The 22,842-nt window shown below is 48.8% G+C and overlaps 2 protein-coding genes across 10 annotated transcripts in view; one reads left to right on the forward strand and one right to left on the reverse strand.

Annotated features, from left to right (window-relative positions):
• The window catches only part of LRIG1 (leucine rich repeats and immunoglobulin like domains 1), a 114,402-nt gene extending 104,834 nt beyond the window's left edge, over nucleotides 1-9,568 (forward strand). Inside the window, exons 13-19 of one of the 2 annotated variants that reach the window (XM_019984108.2) lie at nucleotides 2,960-3,280; nucleotides 4,601-4,882; nucleotides 5,361-5,780; nucleotides 6,213-6,338; nucleotides 6,869-7,018; nucleotides 7,546-7,788; nucleotides 7,869-9,568. In XM_019984108.2, the coding sequence (XP_019839667.2) occupies nucleotides 2,960-3,280; nucleotides 4,601-4,882; nucleotides 5,361-5,780; nucleotides 6,213-6,338; nucleotides 6,869-7,018; nucleotides 7,546-7,788; nucleotides 7,869-8,128 (1,802 nt within the window). In that variant the 3' untranslated portion in view covers nucleotides 8,129-9,568. The remainder of the gene's footprint in view (nucleotides 1-2,959; nucleotides 3,281-4,600; nucleotides 4,883-5,360; nucleotides 5,781-6,212; nucleotides 6,339-6,868; nucleotides 7,019-7,545; nucleotides 7,789-7,868) is intronic. The other variant, XM_070776343.1, reaches the window with a different exon arrangement.
• Nucleotides 1,521-22,842, reverse strand: part of SLC25A26 (solute carrier family 25 member 26) — a 154,767-nt gene continuing 133,445 nt past the window's right edge. For 6 of the 8 annotated variants that reach the window (XM_070776349.1, XM_070776347.1, XM_070776346.1 and 3 more), the window contains 5 exons: nucleotides 22,121-22,190; nucleotides 16,020-16,084; nucleotides 14,968-15,041; nucleotides 10,392-10,726; nucleotides 1,521-9,408 (listed from right to left, as the gene is read on the reverse strand). In XM_070776349.1, the coding sequence (XP_070632450.1) occupies nucleotides 10,609-10,726; nucleotides 14,968-15,041; nucleotides 16,020-16,084; nucleotides 22,121-22,190 (327 nt within the window). In that variant the 3' untranslated portion in view covers nucleotides 1,521-9,408; nucleotides 10,392-10,608. The remainder of the gene's footprint in view (nucleotides 9,409-10,391; nucleotides 10,727-14,967; nucleotides 15,042-16,019; nucleotides 16,085-22,120; nucleotides 22,191-22,842) is intronic. The other 2 variants (XM_070776345.1, XM_070776348.1) reach the window with 2 other exon arrangements.

The raw sequence follows: 22,842 nt of genomic DNA on the forward strand, positions 1-22,842 counted from the left end.
GGATACTATATGAACCAGCAATTCCACTCCTGGGTAAGTTCCAAAGAGAAACAGAATGTATGCCCATAGCAAAGCTTGTACATGAATGTTCATAGCACTATTATTCGTGCTAGCTAAAAAGTGGAAACCCACATGCCTATGTGGATAAATAAAATGTGGTATAAGCATACAATTAGGAGTATTATTAGGTCATGAAAAGCAATCTGAGTGAAACAAGTCAGTCACAAAAGACGGTATATGATTCCATTCATGTGAAATCTCCAGACTAGGAAAACCTCTAGAGGTAGAAAGTAGATTAGTTGGTTTCCTAGGGCTGGGGAGGGCTGGAGGGAGAAGGGATGATAGCTAAAAGATGCAAAGTTTCTTTCTGAGCTGATGAAAATGTTCTTAAAATGGACTGTGATGCGGGTTGCATGTACCTGTGAACATACTGAAACCATCAATTGTCCACTTTAAACAGGCAGATGGTATTGTAAGAAAGTTGTATTTCACTAAAGCTATTTTTTTAAAGAGGAGTATAATTTACATATAAAATTTACCCCTCTAAATAACGTACAAGTCAATGGTGTTTAAAATATGGAATAGTCATGTAAGCCTCATTACTAATTTCACATTTTCATGACCCATAAAGAAACCCCAAACACGTTCGCCACCACCCCTGTGCATCAGGTCTCTAGGATTACCTCTTCTGCATGTTTTGTGTAACTGGAATCCTATATATAGTCATCTGTGACTAGCCTTTTTCACTTAGTGTAGTTTTTTTGTCTTCCTTCCCCCGCCCCGCCCCACCATGTATCAGTCCTTCATTATTTTTTAAGTGGCTGAACAAATATTCTAGTGCATGGCTATCCATTTATTCAGCCATGCATCAGGTTGCTTTCTACTTTTTGTTTACTGTAAATAATGCTGCTGTGAAAACTCATGTACGAGTTTTTATGTAAAATCTCTGGGGTTTATACCGGGAATGGAACTGCTGGGTCATGTGGGAGCTGCCAAACTGCTTCCCGAAGTGGCTGCACCACTTCACACGCCCCCAAGCAACGCATGAGGAGTCTCGCTTCCCTTTTTCAACGCTTGCTGTTCAGTCACAAAGCTGTGTCCGAGTCTTTGTGACCCCACAGACTGCAGCACGCCAGGCTCCCCTGTCCAGCACTTGTCACTGCCTTTTCAGTTTTACTAGTCGAAGTGGAATCGCCCTGTTGTTTTCATTTGCATCCCCTAATGAGGTTGAGCTTGTTTGCATATGCGTATCATCGGACCTATATGTATGTCTGCTTTAGAAAACTGGCTACTCACATCTTCTGCCCATGTTTTAATTGGTCATTTGTCTTTTCAGTGTTGAGTTATAAGAGTTCGTTATGTATTATGGATACTAAATCCTCAGCAGGATTAAGATACGCCAGTATTTTCTACCATTCTATGGGCTAGTTAGGTTTTTAAATTTTGATTGTCTAATTTTTTCTTTTGTCGTTTGTATTTTGATGTCATTATCTAAGAAGCTATTACCACAGACAAGGTCACAAAGATTTACGCCTGTATTTTCCTTTGAGAGTTTCACAATTTTATTAGCTTGTACATAGTCCTCCAATTTTGGTCTTGTTGCTTTTCACTATTACGGCTCCCTCCGATGTCCCCATAATCTTGTCAGTTTATGCAATAGAGACAGCTGGGATTTTGAAACAGGGATTGCATTGAGCCTCTAGATTAATTTCGGGAGTACTGCCATCTTCAGTCTTCGCGGTCTATGGACATATATGTGTTGGGGATGTGCTATCACTTCCTGTTTGATCTTCGATGCGGGTCACAGGGAAGAAATCTGCACTCTCTCAAGTCCTTTCTGGGCACAGGCCTAGTCCTGCACATGCAGGTAGCCTTCTAGGTCCTCAGAGATGTCCCGAGCCTCTTCAGAGCCCACTGGTGACATTTCACTCACCCGGTTTCCTTTGCAATCTCCTGGCCACCCCTCTTAATGGTTCCAACTAATACTCCTGCCTCAGCACTGACTGCTGGTTATTTTTACCACATGCCCCGGGGCCAGGGCTCCCCTTGCTGAGCAGACGGTACCAGGCCAAGTAAATGCAGCTTCTGTGGGCATGCCCAGCCCATCCTGCTCGCCTCACTAGTTACTAGGCTTGTGGGGTTTTAATGCTGCCATAGAGCTGGGGAGAGAGGAGTGGGACCTCAGGTAAGTTATGCCAGAAAGGTCACTTTTCTTCAAGTGTTTTCTTGAAGCAGCACTCCATGGGTTGTTACCAGTTTCCTAAGATTCCAAAAAAGCTGATGGTGATCATTTTTGCTAATGGTCTCACTGCTTTAATAGAGGTGCACATTTTCACAAGCCATTATTCTGATGTTCTGGTGGTGGCGGTTTAGTCTCTAAGTCTAAGTTTAGTCTCTAAGTTGCGACCCCATGGACTGTAGCCCGGGCTCCTTTATCCATGGGATTCTCCAGGCAAGAATACTGGAGTGGGCAGCCATCCCTTTCTCTAGGGGATCTCCCGACCCAGGGATCAAAACCCGGGTCTCCAGCATTGCAGGCAGATTCTTTACCAACTGAGCTACGAGGGAAGTAAGTGATGTTCTGGAGATACTTCATACCCTGCTCCCTTTGGAATAAAGTTTGAAGGGTGGGGGTGCTCTGCATTCACAGTGGTTCATGGTGCTCTGTGAGTTTTCTCTGACCATGAGTGAGTAAAGCTGTAGCCTTAGGGAAGTTGAGGGCTGTTTGATAACTGAGCACTGGTGGATGTGCCTGTAATCAAGGGGTGTGATCATGGAGGGATCACTGTTCGTGGAGCTGTTACTGGATCACCACAGTGCACGTCCCTGACAGTGTTTGGTAGAGCTGAGGGTGCTCAGGGAGCCCCTGAGGTCTGACTTTCTTGTTCATGAGAACCACAGCTGGTCCCCATGTCCTGAAGGGGTCACAGTGCCTTACAGCTGGCTCTTCTCACCCCAGATGACTTGCCAAAGCCCCAGATCATCACCCAGCCAGAGACCATCACAGCCGTGGTGGGCAAGGACGTCCGCTTCACCTGCTCGGCTGCCAGCAGCAGCAGCTCCCCGATGACGTTCGCCTGGAAGAAGGACAACGAGGCGCTGGCCAACGCCGACATGGAGAACTTCGCCCACGTGCGCGCGCAGGACGGGGAGGTGATGGAGTACACCACCGTCCTGCACCTGCGCCGCCTCAGCTTCGAGCACGAGGGCCGCTACCAGTGCGTCATCACCAACCACTTCGGCTCCTCCTACTCACACAAGGCCAAGCTCACCGTGCACGGTACGCCGCCTTCCTCCTGGGGGTCCGGCTCCTGCAGAGCCACGCTCGGGGCTGCTCTGCCATCTGGAAATGACCAGGATGGGAGGTGTCATTCTGTCATACGCTGTGGCCTGGCGTGGGCTCAGGAGTAGCAGATTATAGGGTTTATTCTTAGTGGAGTCTTTTGGAGTGATTTTTTTTTTAATGCAGTTATTACGTAAAGTAGGCTTCCCTTGTGGTGCAGCTGGTAAAGAGTCCACCTGCAATGCGCAAGACCTGGGTTCAATCCCTGGGTCGGGAAGATCCCCTGGAGAAGGGAAAGGCTACCCACTCCCAGTATTCTGGCCTGGAGAATGCCATGGACTGTATAGTCCATGGGGTCACGAAGAGTCAGACACGGCTGAGCAACTTTCACTTCACTTTCATTCAAGTACATTGTAGGTAGGGCCAACTGTTGTATTTTCTTTTTTTCCCCCCACTTATTATCGTCCTCAGCCCAAGATGCCTGGCAGCCGGATTCCAAGTGCACCCCAATCCTGGGGAAGCCGCTGCCCTCCAAGGAGACGACCCAGCATTGGGGCTGGTGGCCAGCCCGGGCGGGGCCCGGCCAGTGAGCTGTAGGCCAGTGAGCCGGGAGCAGAACGGTCTTGCGGGTGTCTGACAAGGATTTTTTACTCGGCAGCCAGCTCTAGAGCCTGTCAAGATGGCTGTCTTCAGGGCTGCTGTTTGTTGTAGTGAGTTTTGGGTAGAAAGAGAGGTAGATAGCTTGAGCAGTTAATAGCACCCTGCCCTGCAACATAGCAAGATTCTCCTGATTTATTAAATCTACAGTTAAATGGTTCCAGCACCAAGGTTCCTGAATCGGTTTTCTTCAAGACAGAAGAGCCATCCTCTTGCCTTCTCCAGGGTGAAGGCATGTCACGTTCCCTGCTACAGCACCTGGCAGGAGCAGATGTTCTTGTTTTTCAGGCTTCCTCAGGGTGACCAAACCAGGTTGGCAGGCATCAGGCCCTGGCACTTATGGGGTATCCCTATACAGACTGGTCACCACAGGACAGACAGTAGGACGTTTCAGGGGAGCCTTCCATTGAAGGGGTTCAAGCCAACCTCGTGTGCGTGGTGAGAGGAGGTGCTAACTGCTGCCCGTGCAGCAGGAGCGGTCAGCGGCGCTCAGAAAGCCCTGCTCCTGGTTCCAGTGGGGGTGGGGGCAGTCCTAGGTGGACGCTGCACGAAGGGCGGTGAGTGGCAAGCTGACACTCAGGAGTGGGGGAGTCAGTCCGACAGAAGCCGCTCCTGGCCTCTGCACCCAGCGTTCCACAGACGACTCTGTCTGCCCTGCAGTGTTCCCTTCCTTCACCAAAATGCCCCACGACATCGCCATCCGGACTGGCACCACGGCCCGCCTCGAATGTGCCGCCACCGGCCACCCCAACCCCCAGATCGCCTGGCAGAAGGACGGAGGCACGGACTTCCCCGCCGCTCGGGAACGCCGCATGCACGTCATGCCGGACGACGATGTGTTCTTCATCACGGATGTGAAGATAGGCGACATGGGGGTCTACAGCTGTACTGCCCAGAACTCGGCTGGCTCCGTTTCGGCCAATGCCACCCTGACTGTCCTAGGTTGGTACGCTGAGTACGTGTGTGTGTGTGAGGGATTTTCTTACACATCAATGGGGACCCAGAGGCAGGGTTCTCAGACTGTCCTACGAAGCCTGGGGTAGGGGAGTGCAAGAGGCGGTTTTTACTTAAAGCAAAACAAGTGGTTCCCGCTCTTAAGAAAAAAGCCATCGAATTAAGAGTCTCCACAGGGCTTAGGTTTAAGACACTCTGAAGAACTGCCCTCTCCTCAGGCAGGCAGGGTGGGTCAGGAGGGACAGACGTGGGCCTGTCACCGGGCGTTGTGAGAACCACGGGGGTTCTGTGGCTTGAGGTCAGTTCATCCCCAGACAGCACGGCTTGGTCCCTCTGGTAGAAAACCTAGACACCCTGATAAAAGCTCCAGATGGCGCTGCACGATGCGTTGGACTGTCCTTGTTTCAGGAGACAGACCTAGAACAGCCGAGGCCCACAGAAGCGGTGACCCCCCCCTTTCTTGCAGAGACCCCGTCCCTGGCGGTGCCGCTGGAGGACCGCGTGGTGTCCGTGGGAGAAACGGTGGCCCTGCAGTGCAAGGCGGCCGGCAGCCCTCCGCCCCGCATCACCTGGCTCAAGGGGGACCGGCCCCTGAGCCTCACCGAACGCCACCACTTCACCCCCGGCAACCAGCTGCTGGTCGTTCAGAACGTGGTGCTGGAGGACGCGGGCCGCTACACCTGCGAGATGTCCAACGCCCTGGGCACGGAGCGCGCGCACAGCCAGCTGAGCGTCCTGCCCACCCCGGGCTGCAGGAAGGATGGCACCACCGTGGGCATCTTCACCATCGCCGTGGTGTGCAGCATCGTGCTCACCTCCCTCGTCTGGGTGTGCATCATCTACCAGACCAGGAAGAAGAGCGAGGAGTACAGCGTCACGAACACAGGTGAGCCGCCGTGGCCGAGGGGACTCACGGGAGGGGAACAGCCAGGATGTTTGGGAAGGAGGCCACAGAATGACACCATTTTCTCTTTTGAGAATAGCACATTTTAATGGGAATACTCTTAATGCAAGTCCATTACAAACTGTGCAGTTTTCTGAGCCATCGGGCTTTGCTGCTGTGTGGTGGGTTGTGGCTGCAGGGATTTCACCAGGCTGTTTTTCTCTTGGGAGAGATGTCAGTCTCCCTTCTCATCACCGTGCCCCAATAGCTGGGTAAAGTCAGGCTAAGCAGGTGCTAGGAGGGCTTCTCCAGGGCACAGATGCCACGCAGTGTCTCTGCACAGCTTTACAGAGGCTGCCCGGTGCCCAAGTCTGCTTGTGTCATCACCACAAAGGGTCAGGACCCCTGGTGGGTGACCATCTTGTCTCCTTGCAGATGAAACCATCGTGCCCCCAGACGTTCCGAGCTACCTCTCTTCTCAGGGGACGCTTTCGGACCGACAGGAGACTATGGTCAGGATGGAAGGTGGCCACCAGGCCAACGGGCATCTGGAGAGCAACGGTAGGGCCTCAGCCCGGGCGCATCCTCTTAAGCACAGGGATCTGGCAGCTCGGGTGACTCAAGTCTACTGGTGGGTCTTTGGGGACTTAACCTGTGCAAGTTCCACAAGGTCTCTGTTGGGTTTACCGTCTCCTAATCTGGATAAGGTAGGACTGCCTGCAGTAAGAGCAGCAGAGGACAAGACTGCTTCAGAGACACACCCCACTCCCATCCCTGGAGCAGGGAGACTGCCCAGGTCTGCTCTTCAGTCTCTCAGAGTAGGAAGTGCCCACAGAAACGGGGGAAGACAGAGCAGTGGTTTGGAGTGAGTTTATCCAAACCAAGAACTGCTCACTGTCCTGGCACCCAAGGCCTGCCTGGTGTGAAGGCAGTGTTAGAAAAGGGGCCTCAGCCCAGGAACAAACCCCTGGGAACCTCTTGAACAGTGTCCCTGTGCTGGTCGCCTTGCCCGTTCTTTTCACACAGCATCGTCTGAAGCGCTAAGCCCACCTCAGAGGAAGGGCATCTAACCGGATGGGAGTCTGTTGCAGGTGTTTGTCCAAGAGATGCAGGCCTCTTTCCCGAGGTGGAAGCTCACGGTGTTATCTGCAGGCAGCCCAAGTTCTGCGTCGGGTTCACCAAGGAGCCCTGGAAAGTGGTGGAGAAGGCTGATGGCCCACCCGGTCCCCAGAAGACAATGGGTATGAGAAGTTTTCCTCAGGAAAAAGTATTCAGCTCTTGAAATCAAAATTTGCGTTGACCTACTCACTACATGAAAGTTGTGGGGGGAGACAAATACTTGATGTCAAACTATCTCAGAATTTGGCAGTCACTCTATAAACAGGAAGTGTGGCCTGCTGCTTTTTAAATTCCAGAATAGGAGGTCTCTTACGTAATACTACGGTGTGTTAAGCATGAGTTTAGATTTTTAAGTGACAAATTGAGGTGCCTTTTCACCAGGGCCACTCTGACACTAGATGTCTGACCCTGCACAACACGTCATGCACACTGGATTTTCCCCTGGGATCAGAGTGTATCAGTTCACACTCTGATTAAGAAATTAATCTGAAGCATTTCAACATAGAAGACCTCTGTTCTTCACAAATAGCTGGGTGCTGGCCACAGTCCTTTTTCCGTGAACGGACTTGGGAGGGGAGGTGTCTACGGAGGTGAGAGCAGGGCTCGGGCCCCACAGAGTAGTCCAGTGACGGTTCTGTCTCATCCACAGAGCGCGGCGGCCCAGTGGGGTGCAGTGACTGCAGCGCCGATGCGCACGCTTACTCCCAGGAGCCAGCCTGCCGCCTTCAGCCTGGGGACAGCAGACAGCCGGGAACCTCAAGCAGCCAGGAGCCCAGCCTGAGTGAGCACCCGCAGTCTGCACTGCATCCGAGCAAGGGGCCCCTCTACCCCAGTAACCACGACAGAACGCGGGCCGCCCTGAAGAGGCCCGCGGCGCCTCTCGATGGCAAAGGTAATGGTCTCTCTCTTGAGGGTCACCCTTCAGTGGGGGTGTGGCCGGGCTGACGTGGCCTCTCCTTTCTCCCCTCCTAGGGGCATCCTCTTGGACTCTAGCACGGCTGTGTGAGCCGGACTCCTTAGACCTCCAGCCTTCATCTGTGTTAACTGCAGGCAAGCCTGAGCTCGCAGACGCTGCCTCGGGCTCCCCTGACGTGCCTGGTGAAGGTCAGCACTTGCTTCTTTCCAACGGACACATCCCCCAAGCCTGTGACTCTGGTTCCGAGTCCACCCCCCTGACAGGACAGTCCCCCGGGAGACGGAGCACACCACTGCTGTTTGCACCGAAAAGCTAGGCTTTGTCTACCTCGGCTCTCATGGCGTCTGCAGAAGAGAGGTGGGTGAGGCCGCGAGGGAGCCTGGCTTCGGGCATCACTGATTTGTACATAGTTCTCACCTCCACGTGGAGCGGCAAGAGTCTGAAAGGACTTGCAGTGGAAGCACAGAAATGCAAGAGGCTAGCGTGTACAAAAGGTAGAGGAGTATTTGGTACCCTTGTACATAAGAGTTCTCAGAGATGCCATATATATTATATATATCTTTTACAGAGGCTATTTTAATCTTTAGTGCATGGTTAACAGAAACAAAAATCGTACGATGTTGACAATATTATTTTTCATACCTGGTTGCTGTTTAATTTTGGAGGGGGGGATAGTTCTGGTGCCTTAATGCATGGATGGAGTTCCTTGAAGCTACAAACCACATTTGTTCACAGGAGGTTTTGGTGGTGGGTGGAAAGGAGACGCTCTTGGCTTGGTACAGACCCTGGGATGCTTTACCACCAGAGGCTGTGTCTGCAGTGGAAGCCACTTCCTGTCGTGGTTGCTTGTGTGTGGACAGCGTCGCGGGGACCTCCCCGTAGAGCTCGGAGGGGCAGACGTCACATTCCTTCACGGTGAAGGTGTTCTCGGAGGTTTCAGTTCTTTCTCTAAGAGGTGGAATATAGGTTGTTAATCCACTACAAGCAATTGGCTCCCACAATTAGGCTGCCTTTCTTCCTTCTGTGAGAAAGGCAGATGTGGTCTTGTCAGTAGCATTCAACGGCCATTTGAGGCTTTTTAAGAAGATAGAGGCTGCTGATGGTGTTGGTACCTGTGGGTTTTTCAATAGTGATGATGTAGTTCTGCCGATATAATTAACATTACATTGGCCTTAGGGGAGGAAGAAACCCGAGTCCTCTCTTTTCAGGGCTCATATGTCTCCACTGAGAATCCAGAGCAGGCCTGGCCATGTCCTTCCCTCGCCCAGATGGCCCTGGGCTTGGACTCTCAGAGATCAGCCCCTCGTCCTGGGTTTTGGGTATTTTTGCACTTTTTTTGAGACCTGTTGCTAACCATCTTGTGAGTGCCAATGTGTATTTCAGGAAAAATTACATTGAAACAAGGTCCTTAAAAAATCTCAGAAAGCCAAGCTCCTTTAGCCAAAAAGCTGAAGGGGGCCGTGCTGATGGAATGGTTACTCACCTTGTTAAATTCCACTGTCAGGTGTCACCACTGCTCCAGGTAAGCACACCTAGAATTCTGTTCTCAACAGTTAGCTGATTGTTACTTCCACAAAGTATGTGAATTTGCTGCTTCTGAGAGGCAATGTGAAAGAGGAAGTATTACTTTTATGTACAAAGTTATTTATTTATAGAAATTTTGGTACAATGTACATTGAAAAACATGTAAAATATTGAAGTGTCTAACAAATGGCATTGAAGTGTCTTTAATAAAGGTTCATTTATAACATGTTAAGTGTGTGGTGGGTTGTTTTCTACCTACGTTGTTAAACAGCCATGCTTCATCCTCTTTAATTCCAGAGAGACTGCCTTTGTAAGGGAGTCATCCTGCCTTAATTAATTACCCTTTTACTTCTTGAAAAGAAAAAAAATTTTAGTCAAAGCCAACTATATACTGTTGCTCCGGGGAAGACATGCCAGCACTAGATTCCTAAGATTTCTCTCTGAATTTTTCTAACACCTGGAGCTTATTATAGTCAAGCTCCAAAATGGTGACCTTCTCACTTCATATCTTCGAGTTCCAGTATAGAGCTTAAAATGCCTAACAATGAACCTTACTGATTAGGAAGGATGAAACCACCCTGTTTCCAAAGCCAGCCCCAGCCCTTGCTTTGAGTCTGAAATAGTGAGAGAAGTCAGTGACGGCGCACCTAGTCACTGAGCTGAGACTGGGTTCTCTCTCACAAGACACCTCTCTGTAAAATACAAGTGTGTTTTTATAGGTGAAATCTGATGGTCATGAAGACCAGCAGCTTGGTCACCCAGCAAGGATGCTTGCCGTGCGCCTGTAATTCCTTCTTTTTACACAAAGCTGTAAGCTCACGCAATTGGAATTAACCCAGGGGAAAAACCCACCCACATCCCCAGCCTTTTCCGTAAGTCTCCTTCTAGCCGTTCTTTTAAAATTGTAACCAGCCCTGCCTTTGGCTGACGCTACCATCAGGTGGCAGGAAATGAAAGATCAGATACAGATCAAATGAAGGCTCGGAAAGGGCCCGGACTCAGCATTACCATGCTTATTTATTAAGCGGTTCTGAGAAAAATAACGTTCAAAGTACCACTGTGGACATCATTTTTCTCTCAACTCTGGCAAACGAGCCGATGATGTCACCCCAGCCAGCCTGCGGCACGGAAGACATGTCCTCCATGTTGTAACCCGAGCGGGACTGGACTCCGCACTGTGTCTTGCTGTTCAGATGGCTGGACAGCTGCTCACTGGAAGGGAAACTCTTCTCACAGCAGGATCCTTTCTTGAAGGCAGGGGCCATCTCTGATTCAGGGGCTCTCTCTGCCAAGTTCCAACAGAAAGCTGCGAGTTTGGTCATAAACACCAAGAAAGATGAAACCTCCCAGACTGATGGCTGCCATGCGAGGGAAGACACCTGCAAATAATCTGGTGGGAGGCAAGAGGAAAGATTTTTTAAAATTGTGTGTGTAAAAAAGGTGGAATTCCAACACCCACAGCTTGCTCAACTTAACACACCACGCTCATTAAACCCCACAGAGCACTTTAGATATGTGTGTTTTTCCTTTCAGAATGGCACTTACATTCCCAAGTAGACTTGCTGAAGCTGGAGCCCAGCTGTTTGAGGGCTAAAGTGGCCGAATACCAAACAGAGCTTACTTGTGAGCACCCACCACTAAGTCCAGCAGTTAGTCCAAACTGACTCGATCCCCACAAGAGTTCTGTTAACTTTCGCACCATTTCTGTCTTTGAGAGACGATGAAATGGACTTTTTAATAAAGCTGTCAATGAGCTGGCTCCTGGGGAAGGCTCGAGCCCCCCAACACCTTAAACCTGAAGTGGGCCCTGGGTGTTTCGGGAGATTTCCAGTGATTATCCCCTGTTCCTCCCGGTGACTCACTTGGTCCCATTTTGTCCTTAAATCCCCACAAATGTGATGCCACTTGGGGAATCCAATCTCCATGGATCCCGTTTTCTTTCTCCTCTAATGAAGGGCAAGACAGATGGGTTGTTTCAGCTGGGAGGGGAACAGCACCTCATTATAGGTTTTGTCCCCAGGCACTAGGAAAGGCCAGTCACCATCAAAGTTGCAACTTTGGAATAAGCAAAGAAATGCAAAGTAAAAGAACGATGTTGCTGGGGTTGTAAATTGGGCAATCATTGTTTAATACACTCCCAGAGCAACGCACAGTTATTTGTTCAAAGATGGTCATCGTGGTTTCACTGATGAAACAAACATTGCAAAGAACCCACTCTCGGATTACAGATTCTGGTACAGGAGACAAACCTGGGAGATTCTGCAACTGAAAAATAAGGTCGTCCACAGGACTCACGTGGAAGACAGACAAAAGGGTTCTAAAAGAAGTCCCAAACACGGCTGACATGTCCTCAACTTCCTGAGGAGACTTTCCTCGCCTAGTGTCTGTAATAATTGAGCCTTTTTACCAACAGTATTACTTGTATACGCAGAAAACAAAATTATACAGTCAGAACTAATGAATTCACTACTAAAAATAATTTGGGTCAGATCTAGGGAGGAAAGCTGAAAATACATACATTATGCCAACGGCAGCCTCGGATAGCCCTGACAGTCTGGGAAACCTCCACGCTCAGCTAAAGGGAGACTCATCAAGACCTGGACAGGGAGGAGGCCTCACAAAGGGCAGCCTAGTCCACGGCTGCCCAGCTGCCCCCTGTCAACTGCCAGGAGAGGCCAGCTCCCCGCTCCTCAGACAACCCCATCACGCAGCCCTCAGCACTTCTGAGGAAGAGAGACTCGAGAGGAGTTCTGGGGGTCAGTGGTTTAGTTAGCTGAGAATTTAACTCATCAACTACAATGATACCCCAAATGAGAACCTCTTTTTCTTGTCCACATGAAAATTCTATAGAAGACGAAAACACATTTGTAAGGAAAAAGCTGTTCAGCCCAGCACCGGGCAAATTGTTTCTATATGAGGTATCCCTGAATTTCTGCGTTGAGGCCCCTAGGTCCTTCCGACCTGGAGAACATTTCAGCCCCCAGCCCCCAGCCCCCACCCCACAAAGAGATGCGCTGGCCAGGAAGGCACAGGGGCTGAGCTGCGGAAACCGCATTTGCCACAGGAGCCTCCCTCCCTGACTTGTTTCCACAGCCAGCGTCTCATTCTGCTCCCGCTGCTAATGAGCTCAGCTGCTCCAAGCTAGGGGCAGACGGAAGCAGTTTACTGCTTCACTAGATGACAACTGAGTCTGTTAACATCATTACAGCCTTAACGTAGAGTCATTTGTCCAGTGAGCACCCCAACCAGACCCAGACATGGGGGCAGGAGCAGAGCGGAGCCTCGCTGGAGGGACGCCCCGGGAGACTACACAACGGGCGCCACGCGAGGGGCTCGGCAGCGGCGGTGAGCGCGGGAAGGCGCGGGAGAGAAACACAAAGGCCTGGCGACGAGCTCAAGTGCGGAGCAGCGCCGGATAAATAGGCTTCCCATCTGCCTCCAGCCCGCTGTGCTGGATGAGCGCGTGGTATTTTCATTTGAGAAACCAAGTTGCCCGCAGGCACATCTCCCAAGTCTGTGACAGAACATGGTTTCCCCTGCCCTCCCCGGAGCGACTCAAGCGCGTCACTGCTCTAACGGATGCCGGGAGCTCAGCACCAGCCCCGAGCTGGGCTTGGGGGGTGTGGGGGTTGTGTACGTGTACACGAGGCGCGAGGCTGTACCTGCAAGGTAACTGGAACCCTCTGCAAAGCCGGGAGGCGTGTTCCAGGACCACCAGGGGCCCCGGGGGCTCTGCGCGGAGGACAGAGGAAGCAGCAGAAGCTCAGGCCCACTGCTCAGAACAGCTGCCCACACTGGCAGGGCCTTTGCTTCTTTGCCTTTAGTTACAGTTCCCTTGTCAAATTATTTCTCTCTTATCACATTAATGAGAAGCTAATGAACACTCTGCCAAGGACCACATTGGGCATACCAATGGAAGCCCAAGACTCAAGAAGCTTCTGGAAGATGAGATCCCTTCACAGGGCTGATGGCAGGGACAGGCCCTCTGCATGAGGATGACACCCTGTCTCTCTGCCTGCGATCCTGGCTTGGTCCCATGAGGGAGCAGCCAGTGACACCACCACCAGGACAGGGAAGGTTAGGTTTTGATCATCTCAGGGAAACCCCTCCTCTGCGAGATTCTGGTGCCACGGTCCTGCCAACAAGGCCACGCCCACACACATCAGCACCTTCCTGAAAACGGCAGGCAGGCTACAGCCCCGCTCAGACTCCACAGGGCCACGGTCTAGGGCAGAGACCAACAGTTGCCAGAGACTCTTAAGAATGATATCAATACAAATGAGTAAAATTCGGCAGTCTGACATGATGACCTAAAAAAGCTACTGCATGCAACACCTCTGTGTGGCCCAGTCACTATCTGAAGCCCAAAGAATCTTTTCTGGGCTATCTCATAGCTCTTCCCCCACACACACACTCTTTCTTTCTTCAGGAGGAACTAACATCAAAATAGACGTGTCTCAACTATGAGCAACTACACTGCTTTGTCCTCACCATCGATCAGCCGGGAGTCACTGACTCAGGACAGACGAGCTACGGCCCTGCCCTCCCGGGCTCACCCACTCCTCGGGTGGCCCGGCCTCGCCTCCACACCCCGTGTCCTTCGGACGCACAGCACCCACCGCGAGGAGGCACAGTCCCTGAGGCCACACCACCAGCTGCTGTGAACAGAGGACGGGGCTCTCCTGCAGAAGCCCCTCGCCTGGGCCTGGCTGACCTGCACCAGGCTTTCCAGACTCAACCAGCTGCAACAAAACCTGCCAAATGGACACAAAACTAGCCACATAACCGATGGACACAGCTCTGTGACGAGGTGGCGGCACTACTGTGGCTTGGCTGTTTCATACCAGCCTTGTGACCAGGCTCCCTTCAACCTTCCCTGAACGGAGGCTGGGCTCTCAGGAAAATCCCTGGAGATGATTCCAGAGAGAACCATGATATCACCCATCTGTATAGATCCCAACCTGTAGACAGCTTTGGTGCTTAGTTGCTTGGTTCTGTCCCATGGACTGTAGCCTGCCAGGCTCCTCTGTGCATGGGATTTCCCAGGCAAGAATACTGGAGAGAGTAGCCACTTCTTCTCCAGAGAATCTTCCTAACTCAGGGATCAAGCCTGTGTCTCCCGCACTGCAGGCAGATTCTTTACTGCTGAGCCACCGGGGAAGCGCTTGGACAGGTTTGCATATTGTAAAAGCACTACTGAAATAGCATTTTAAAGAGAGCTTTGCAGGACACCACGCTAGAGTATGAAGCACTTGGCTGATGATACAAAGCGGTGGGCTTCAAGGGAGGTGTCACGCACTGTGCTATGTTGAAGGTGATAACTAATAATAGGTAAAGTGTCCCAAACCACAAATGCTTTCTTCTAACAATGCTACCTTCGTCACTCGGGTCCTACCTTACACAAGCGGACACTGGCCTTCTCACTGCTGCAGCCCAGAACCCGGCAGAGGCCACACACACGGACATCGCCCGCCACTGAGATGGGACTCACTGGCCGCAACACTGCGTCAGCTCGACTGTGTAACAGCACCTCACACACGCAACATCAGACATGACGTCTCCTACGATCAGGACGAGCGGAAGGAAGAAGGACGGGTGTGCCTGGCACTGGGCTAGAGGAGGAGGCCTTACCCCGACAGCCCCTGTGTCCGCCAAACCGCGTGCAGGGCAGAGAGGATGTTCCCGCTCGCGGTGCTGGAACCAGCCTGCAAGGAAAGACAAAGCGAAGACGTCAGCTCACAAAATTCCCCAATCCACGTACAGCTGGCTCCCCAACACCCTCCCCTAGGACAGCTTCCGGCAGACTGGGGAGTCCCCGGGAGTCAGCTCCCTGGCTCTCACTGGACTAGAAGCCCTCACATCCAAAGCCGCCAGCAAGCACCGATCTGGCCCAAATCCCACCCGAAGCAGCTTTTCCAGGTGAGTTCTCTCACCATCAACCAACGAGCAGAGCTTCCCCAGACAATTCACATACAACTACTAACCAGGAAACCAATGAGAAGCGGTATAATTGATCTGAGAAGGACGGGGAGTAATCAGGATAATGGTATTATGAAACTTCTCTAAGTGGCTAATGCACACATTTAATAAAGAACACTACATTCAGCTTAAAACTGGCTTTGCCCTGTGAAGCTTCATACTGCGACTGTGTCTTTATTTCTCCCGCTTTTCCACAGGGCATGACCCTTCAGTCACTGTTTTGGTTCAGCTATGTTCCATGGACTTCTCTGAAGTCTTGATGCAGTTTTTTTTAAAGATAATTTTTCTTCATGGCATTTGTTAACAGTTCTGAAAACTGTCCTAATTCATCTGGTGAAAGCTTAATAAGCATGATACAAGTTCAGAGCCTCATACTTGCTGCCTGGCGTGAAGCAGGCCAACTCTCTGAGCCTCAGGACTGTCACCAGTAAAAACAGGGAGTTTCTGAAAACAGTATTACCAGCCAGAGGCCCTACCAGCCCTACCTGTTCACATAATACGGAGGACAGTGATGTCAAAAAGACAGCGATTCCTGTGGATAGTGCTTTGTCCAAAGGCAGTTCCATTCGTGATTCAACAGGCAGCGTAAGGCTGTTAACTTACAGGTATTATCGCCACCTTTGTTCACTGTATATACATATAAGCCCTGGCCCTAACGGAGACAAGCATCTGTTGTGTCTCCGATACATTATTTTACCACTTACCTTTGCCAACATGATTCTTGTTTTGGCCACGTCCAGAGGCGTGGTGACTGCAGCTGCAAAGCCACCTGTGCACATAAAAACACGCCACACACAAGCAAGGCATTGTTCACCACGTTACAGGGCATTTTATAATTTTTATTCTAGAATTCCTCGTAACTCTGCCAAAAATACTTCTGTATCATTACATCCACTTGACTGATTCCAGAATAGGAAGCACACGTGCACAATCTTTACCCACACGCTCTGCCGCGTGGCAGTGGGGTCTCACTGCACATCAGAGAGGTGACGGGACAACGTTTTATATGCTCAAGTTCAAAAACAGGCCCCGCAACGCATCTTGCTCTCTTGGGAAGCAGCTCGCAAACCTCTGTGCGCACCGGGGAATCTGCGGTCAGACCCCGCCCCGTCTGAGAGGCACTGCTGCTCCCCCTGGGTCTCAGGGGTCCATGCCTTCCACGGGCCTATCTTCTCTAATCTGACTCCAAAACGCTGCTGTGGTTTCTGCTCTGAGGCAAAACTGGCAAAGGGAAACGCGTGTTGCTGTGGGGACTTTTGGTATTCATGGCTGGGTTTTTAACGGTTAAGAGAGTACTTTTTTCTGTATTTCCAGACTTCTGGTCAACAGAACAGCTAGAGTAACAAGATTTCTAAACTCGTTTCTTGTTGGAGTCAGTCCTGATTCAAGCCCAAACTCTTCCTTATGGCTCTGTCCTCTTTATTTAAATTCCGTGACTGCCAACTGGATCTTTAAAAGAATCCACATATTTTAGAGGGGTCTGTATGTATAGACAGAGGAACTGGAAGACTTTTTTTTAACAGAAATCATGGTACGTGGTATCAATATTTTATTCAATATGATACAGAGAGATATTGCAGACCCCCAAAGTCCCAAAAAAGACTGAATCAGTAAGCCCAAAAGGGTTTTCTAAAGATTCAGCTTCCATGACCCACAGTGAGGTTGGACAGTTTCCTAAGAGCGAACATAACACGTGTGTGAAGGATGCTCCAGAAACAGCAGCCTCTCCCTCTAAGTTCTGGGTTGTGTGGACAAGGAGGTCATTTGATCTCTGCCAAATATCTTTCTAAATATGTTGCTGAAATAAGATCATTAAACCGAACCTCCTCCATTTGGTAACATTATGTTATTTATTATGCTGCTGACTTCTTGAAAGATATACCCAGAAGGGCACAAATCTTAGGGCTAAAGAGTAAAACCAGAACCATGTATATATACTAGGCTGCCTTTTACTTTAGCCACCTCTGAGTTATGAATGTGAAACGTTTTCCTCCCAGTTCAAAAGGTGCCTGAAATTCAGAGACCTGCTAAACTGCAAGTATTTTTTAAATTTTGTGGACTCAATCCTCAAACGCTACTATTTTTTTAAACCACTTAACCATTTACTCTGCCTTCGATACTCAAAGTCACATGTATCTTGGCTCCAAAAGCAGTACTGTTTCATTACACAGTGACTTTGATATAGGAATAAGACAAACACAAATTTGTCCAGTTGTTTAAATTCCTAAGTGCATAACCATTTTCCTGTTTGAAAACGTTTCAAACTGACCTAAACCAACTAAAAAAAGGCTTAAAAATTGACAAGGACATCATCAGTATGACCACTCAAGCTCTCACAAATCACTCATGTTGAAAAGTATTTGTCTTCTACTAAATTTGGATACTGTAAATTGAACTTATTTTGGCCATTAGTGAAGTTCACCATTCCTTTACTGTAGGTGCCTGCCAATATTCTCCCAGTGATTTGTTTCCTGAAAGTAACATGAAGAAAAGTGAGACAAAAACACATATGCTGAAATAGGTCCTAATTTTACTACCATGAAGGAAACTTTATTTTATTAAAGTTATTAATGTCAATTTAAATGTCTTCAAATATCAAAGACTGCTTTAATTCACAGACCTCACAGTGTTTTTTTTTATGAGGCTGTAAGAAGGACTTGTGAAGATCATGTAATAGAATAACCGGTCATAATGGGGAGGGAGCAGCGGGGCTGTATTTTCAGTTAAAATGTAGTTATTTTCTACATTTTACTTAAGGGAACTGTAAACCTCTGGTAATAAATACAAGGAACACACTAACGTATTAGACAGGAAATAATTATTTGGTATAGCAACTGCGGGCTACTTTTAGTGTTCAAATCACATGTGAAACAATTTTCTATGTGTTCCACTAGAGATACGTTTGTACTTAATGTTAGGCTAACTGCTTCCAAGAACCAGATTCAGGGGAAATTAGATTTTTACAGCGAAACAACATCTCACGTGTCCTCAGGGTCCTCTCCCGTCCAAAGGGGCCACCTGCCTCCAGTACGTCTGGAGCTGTCCCCTCCCACATCTGCTGGGGCGTGGGGCGGGCACAGCGGCCGGGGGCTGCCGCGCACTAGCTGGGGGCGGGAGGGCTGCTCCAGCGGAGAGCCCCCAACAACCGGGGCTTCAGCAACAACAATGGCAACAAACGTGTTTCCATTTCTTTAGACTGTCCTGGGCCCTGTCAGTTGTTACCCAGATAATCCTTCACCCTGTTACAGAATTTCAGGTCATGGCTTTCCTTCCTTCTCCCAGAGCGTGTAAGCGTTCATTACAGGAAATTAATCAAAGAACATTAGGATAGCAAATGTCACTACAGCAGGTGTCATAATTATGCAGACTGAATGGTTTTATGTTTAGGAGTTAACTTGAAGTGAGGAAGCTGGCAACAGTTCCAAAGTTCATTCCCCCCCCTCCCTAATTTAACCCCTGACCAGAGGCCAAGGGAATTTCTGAGCATGACAAGCCATCAACACCTCCAATCTCAAGGGACATTTTTGGATATTTGTGCCAAGTGGTTCATAAAGCAAGCATGGGCACCAAACAGCTCCAAGAATGACCAGAGAGTGCTTTGTCTATGATAATTTAATGAGCTTAAACTTGGAAAAGCACACAGGAATGAGAAATGAGATTTCTGGTTTAAGGGCAAGTTTTATCATTGCCTTTATGGCCATGTAAGGCGAAAACATCTGGAAGTGCAGCGGATGAGCATGCCAGATCTTATGGGCTGCCCAACGTGACAAGTCGTGACTCACGTCTCTATACCGTGTAGTACACAATCTTGCAGCAAATTCTTACAGAATATCACTTTTCCACAATGTGAAGTATTTTCCAATTATGCTAATCTTTTAGAAAGGTTTTTAAACAGTAACCTTGTTCCTCAGGGTCAATATTTGTATCAACTAAAATTTCAAAACAAGGAATGTAAACAAGAAACCTATTTAATTTTGTCTTCTGTTCAAGACATGTACATCTACTAACAATTTTCTGCAGACCTTGGGCAAATTCCTATCAGACGTCAGCTGAAAAAATAAGGTAATTGTCTTGGAGGAGCTTTTAAACCTATACCCTAGTAGAGGCAATGATTAGGTATACTAAATTTATTAATGTGCTTTCTTCCCTCTATGCAATTAAGAACTACTATGATGACATCTTTTCATTTCCTGGGTGTTAGCTGTTTTTACTGAAATAGTAATTCCTTAAATGTAGTTCTACAGATTACCAAACACTAACACGCCATGCAGGGGCTTCCCAGGTAGCCGAGTGGCAAAGAATCTGCCTGCCAGTGCAGCAGACAAGTGTTCTATCCCTAGGCCGGGAGGATCCCCTGGAGGAGGGCATGGCTACCCGCTCTAGTGTTCTTGCCTGGAGAATCCCATGCACAGAGGAGCCTGGCGGGCTACAGTCTATGGGGTCACAAAAGAGTCAGACATGACTAAGCGACTAAAGACCACCACACGCTATCACCTATCCCAGCAACAACCTCTTCTTGGAGGGACAGGTGATTCTATGTCACAGGTAAGGAAACTGGTGCCTGGCAAGGCCCCGAAGTCTCCTTCCTCAGCTGCGGGCAGAACAGAGGTCTGCAGCTCTGTGACTTGGCCAGGTCAGCCAGCACTAGAGGCTGCAGCTCTGGGCGAATCCATTGGCTGCCCCGGTCCCAGTTTCCCCACTGACCCAGACAGTGGATGCTGGTGATGCAGGAAGCAGACTGCCCACCTCTCCCCAACTCAGGGTAAAGTGATCGGAGACTCACTCCCTGTGGACTGAAACTCCAAGGTGACAGCCGCAGGATGGAGGCTGAGCCCTGCCCAGATCACATAGTTCTCATTCTCAAAGTCAGGCGACCTCCCCAACCACAAATGCGCAGAAAAAGTCTTGGAGATCAAAGGGGAGTGACGTTAAGAGATGCTCCACGCATAAACCTCTGCAGTAGAATCCATCTTGGCTAACAGACATGTGCGCGCACACAGAAGAATCCTGAGATATACCAAATATGGGCTGTGAACCGGGCAAACCAAAATGACTGGCCAAAGGAAAGCTGGAAGAAATGCCTCATTACAGTAATTCACGCTGCCCCGAGGGCACGCCTCGGGGACTCTAAGTCTGCCCCTGGGTGTTCCTGTCCACGCGTACTGTACTCTTTTTTCCACCTAATAAATACTTCACCTTTCATCTCTGTGGGAATTTTCTTCTGCAAAGTTGAAAAGCCAGGGTCTTGTCACTGACCACTGGTCTACTGGCTAAGATTTGGTGCTCTCACCACCGTGACCCGTTCTCCATCTCTGGCCAGGACCAAAACCCTGCTTCAAGCGGCTGCCAGCCGAGACCCCTGAGATCACTGATACCAAGTTTCTCCCCCTTCTGCCGCATCCCCACCTCCTGCCACCTCTGACTAAACTAAATGCTTACTGCCTATCATACGACATTTCTCACAAAAAGGAACCGTAATGAACACACATGTCCTTAAGAGGAATGGTACAGCTGCAAGTACATCTTTGAATCAGCTCCTTAAAGAAAGAGACCAGAAAAAAATATACATTTGTTTTAACATACGGACAATTTACAGTATGTTCACTTTAAGAAGTGGCCTTCCTTATCCAGTATGACTCAATTTCCAGAATGCTCACTTTGCCCCCAGGCCCCAGAGGGGGTCCACAGACAGACCCTCGTAGGTCCCGGGGAGTAAGGACTCCTGACCACTGGCAAACAAATGAAGACCACCTACCCACTTAACACAGCTAAGGACATGGATCATGTGGAAACAATCGCCCATCATAATCAATCCAAGCTGGCTTCGTATCTACAGGCAATAGTCTTATTCTGGATTATCAATTCTGCAAGTCAGATGGATCCAATTATTACTACAGGATCCTATAAAAATGTATGTTTTCTGTTTTCCTGATTACTATAACAAAAAGTCCATCCAACGACCATTAAATTGGAAATGAATTTTTTTCTTTCAAGCTGGTATCCTAAGCCCATGTATCTGTCAGTTTATGGGGTCTACATCAAAACCAGCAGTTCATAGTTTTCTGACAAATCTCCATTTCAATTTATTTCAACTATAATTCTCACTTACCTTTATTTGCAACAACAAAATGCCTTTCTCTCTCAGACTGTTACACCTCTCACTCACTAAATTCTTTCCAGTTTCTGCGTTCTCCCTAAAACCTCACTGGAAAATGCGTATGACAAAGTGATGGATAGCACGACATTGCATATTGTCACTCTACTCTTTGTTTAATGTCTAGAAAAACCCCCAGATGTTTAGATCTCCGTATTTTCTACACCGTGCAGTTTAGCCTTCGGTAAGTTGTGGAGCAGCCTCTGCTCTCCTGACACTAGTTAATCTACGAGGCTGTCAAACATGTCACACGGACCGTGAATCACTGCCTCCTGCAGAATTCGCTGAAGCCCCCCAAGAAGTGCTCGAGGCAGACAGCTGCACTGGGAGCCCTGCACCCATAGCTCGGCTCTTCGCAGAGAGGCCTTGCTACATTATCTTCAAGATAATCCACGGGCCTGAGTGAAGGCTTTCATAAAAAGAAAACGAAAAATTTGTCAAAAACAAATTGGCTGTCTTTCAGGCAGACACCTTTTTAGCCGGAGGTCCTCCCCACACAACACCCACCCAGACACTCTTTTCTCAAACTAGTGGAACTCTCTTTTTCTAAACAATGTGGAATTTCTGAAGAATGTTGTTTTTGCATAGTTAATATTTTCACATTTTCCTCCCCCTTCTTGGTCTTTCCCAGTATAATATAATCCTTTGCACCTGCAAAAGCTCCACAGACTGCTGACTGCCAAGAATCCACCACATGATCTTGCCTCCAGGACCAGAGGGCCTGTGGTAGAGGAGAAAGAAAAATACAAGTTATTAAATATTTGAATTTATCAGAACCTCCTGTGGGTTAGCTCTGGGGATGGGAACTTAAGTGAGAAGCTATTTTGGTGGCATTCCTCACTGATGACATAAGTGATTTTCCCAAGGACTTAACGGCCTTCTAAAATAAGTCAAAGAAACCAGGGGGACAGGGACATTAGAGTGCCCAAAGGAAACCATTTTCAGGGAATACGTGTGATACACATACACACACATTTATATATAAGTATAAAAATAAAGACAACTTTAAGACAATGTAACATTTAAAATACTTCCCGTATAATTCTAAACATGTAAATACCATAATACACAAATTAGTCCAAAGCAGTGTATACCAAATTCCACAGTTCTGTTTTCAGTCTTTATCCATGCTGTACATGTTTGGATACTGATTCTATTACTAAACAATGTAAAGTTCCTCAAAATGCTTTCACACCGCTCTGTGTAATACGTGTAACATAAAACTCATGCTGAGTTTCAAACTAGGCAAGATGATGGCAGGGGTGTGGTGCCTTGCTTGCTGAGAGTTTATGATACACTAGAAAATGAGATACAGTCATTTCAAGTGATGAAGAGAGTCAGGCCCTGGTTCAGCCTCTGAACACATATCAAAA

Source organism: Bos indicus, chromosome 22 (assembly GCF_029378745.1).
Source record: "Bos indicus isolate NIAB-ARS_2022 breed Sahiwal x Tharparkar chromosome 22, NIAB-ARS_B.indTharparkar_mat_pri_1.0, whole genome shotgun sequence".
In the NCBI taxonomy this organism is placed as follows: domain Eukaryota; kingdom Metazoa; phylum Chordata; class Mammalia; order Artiodactyla; family Bovidae; genus Bos; species Bos indicus.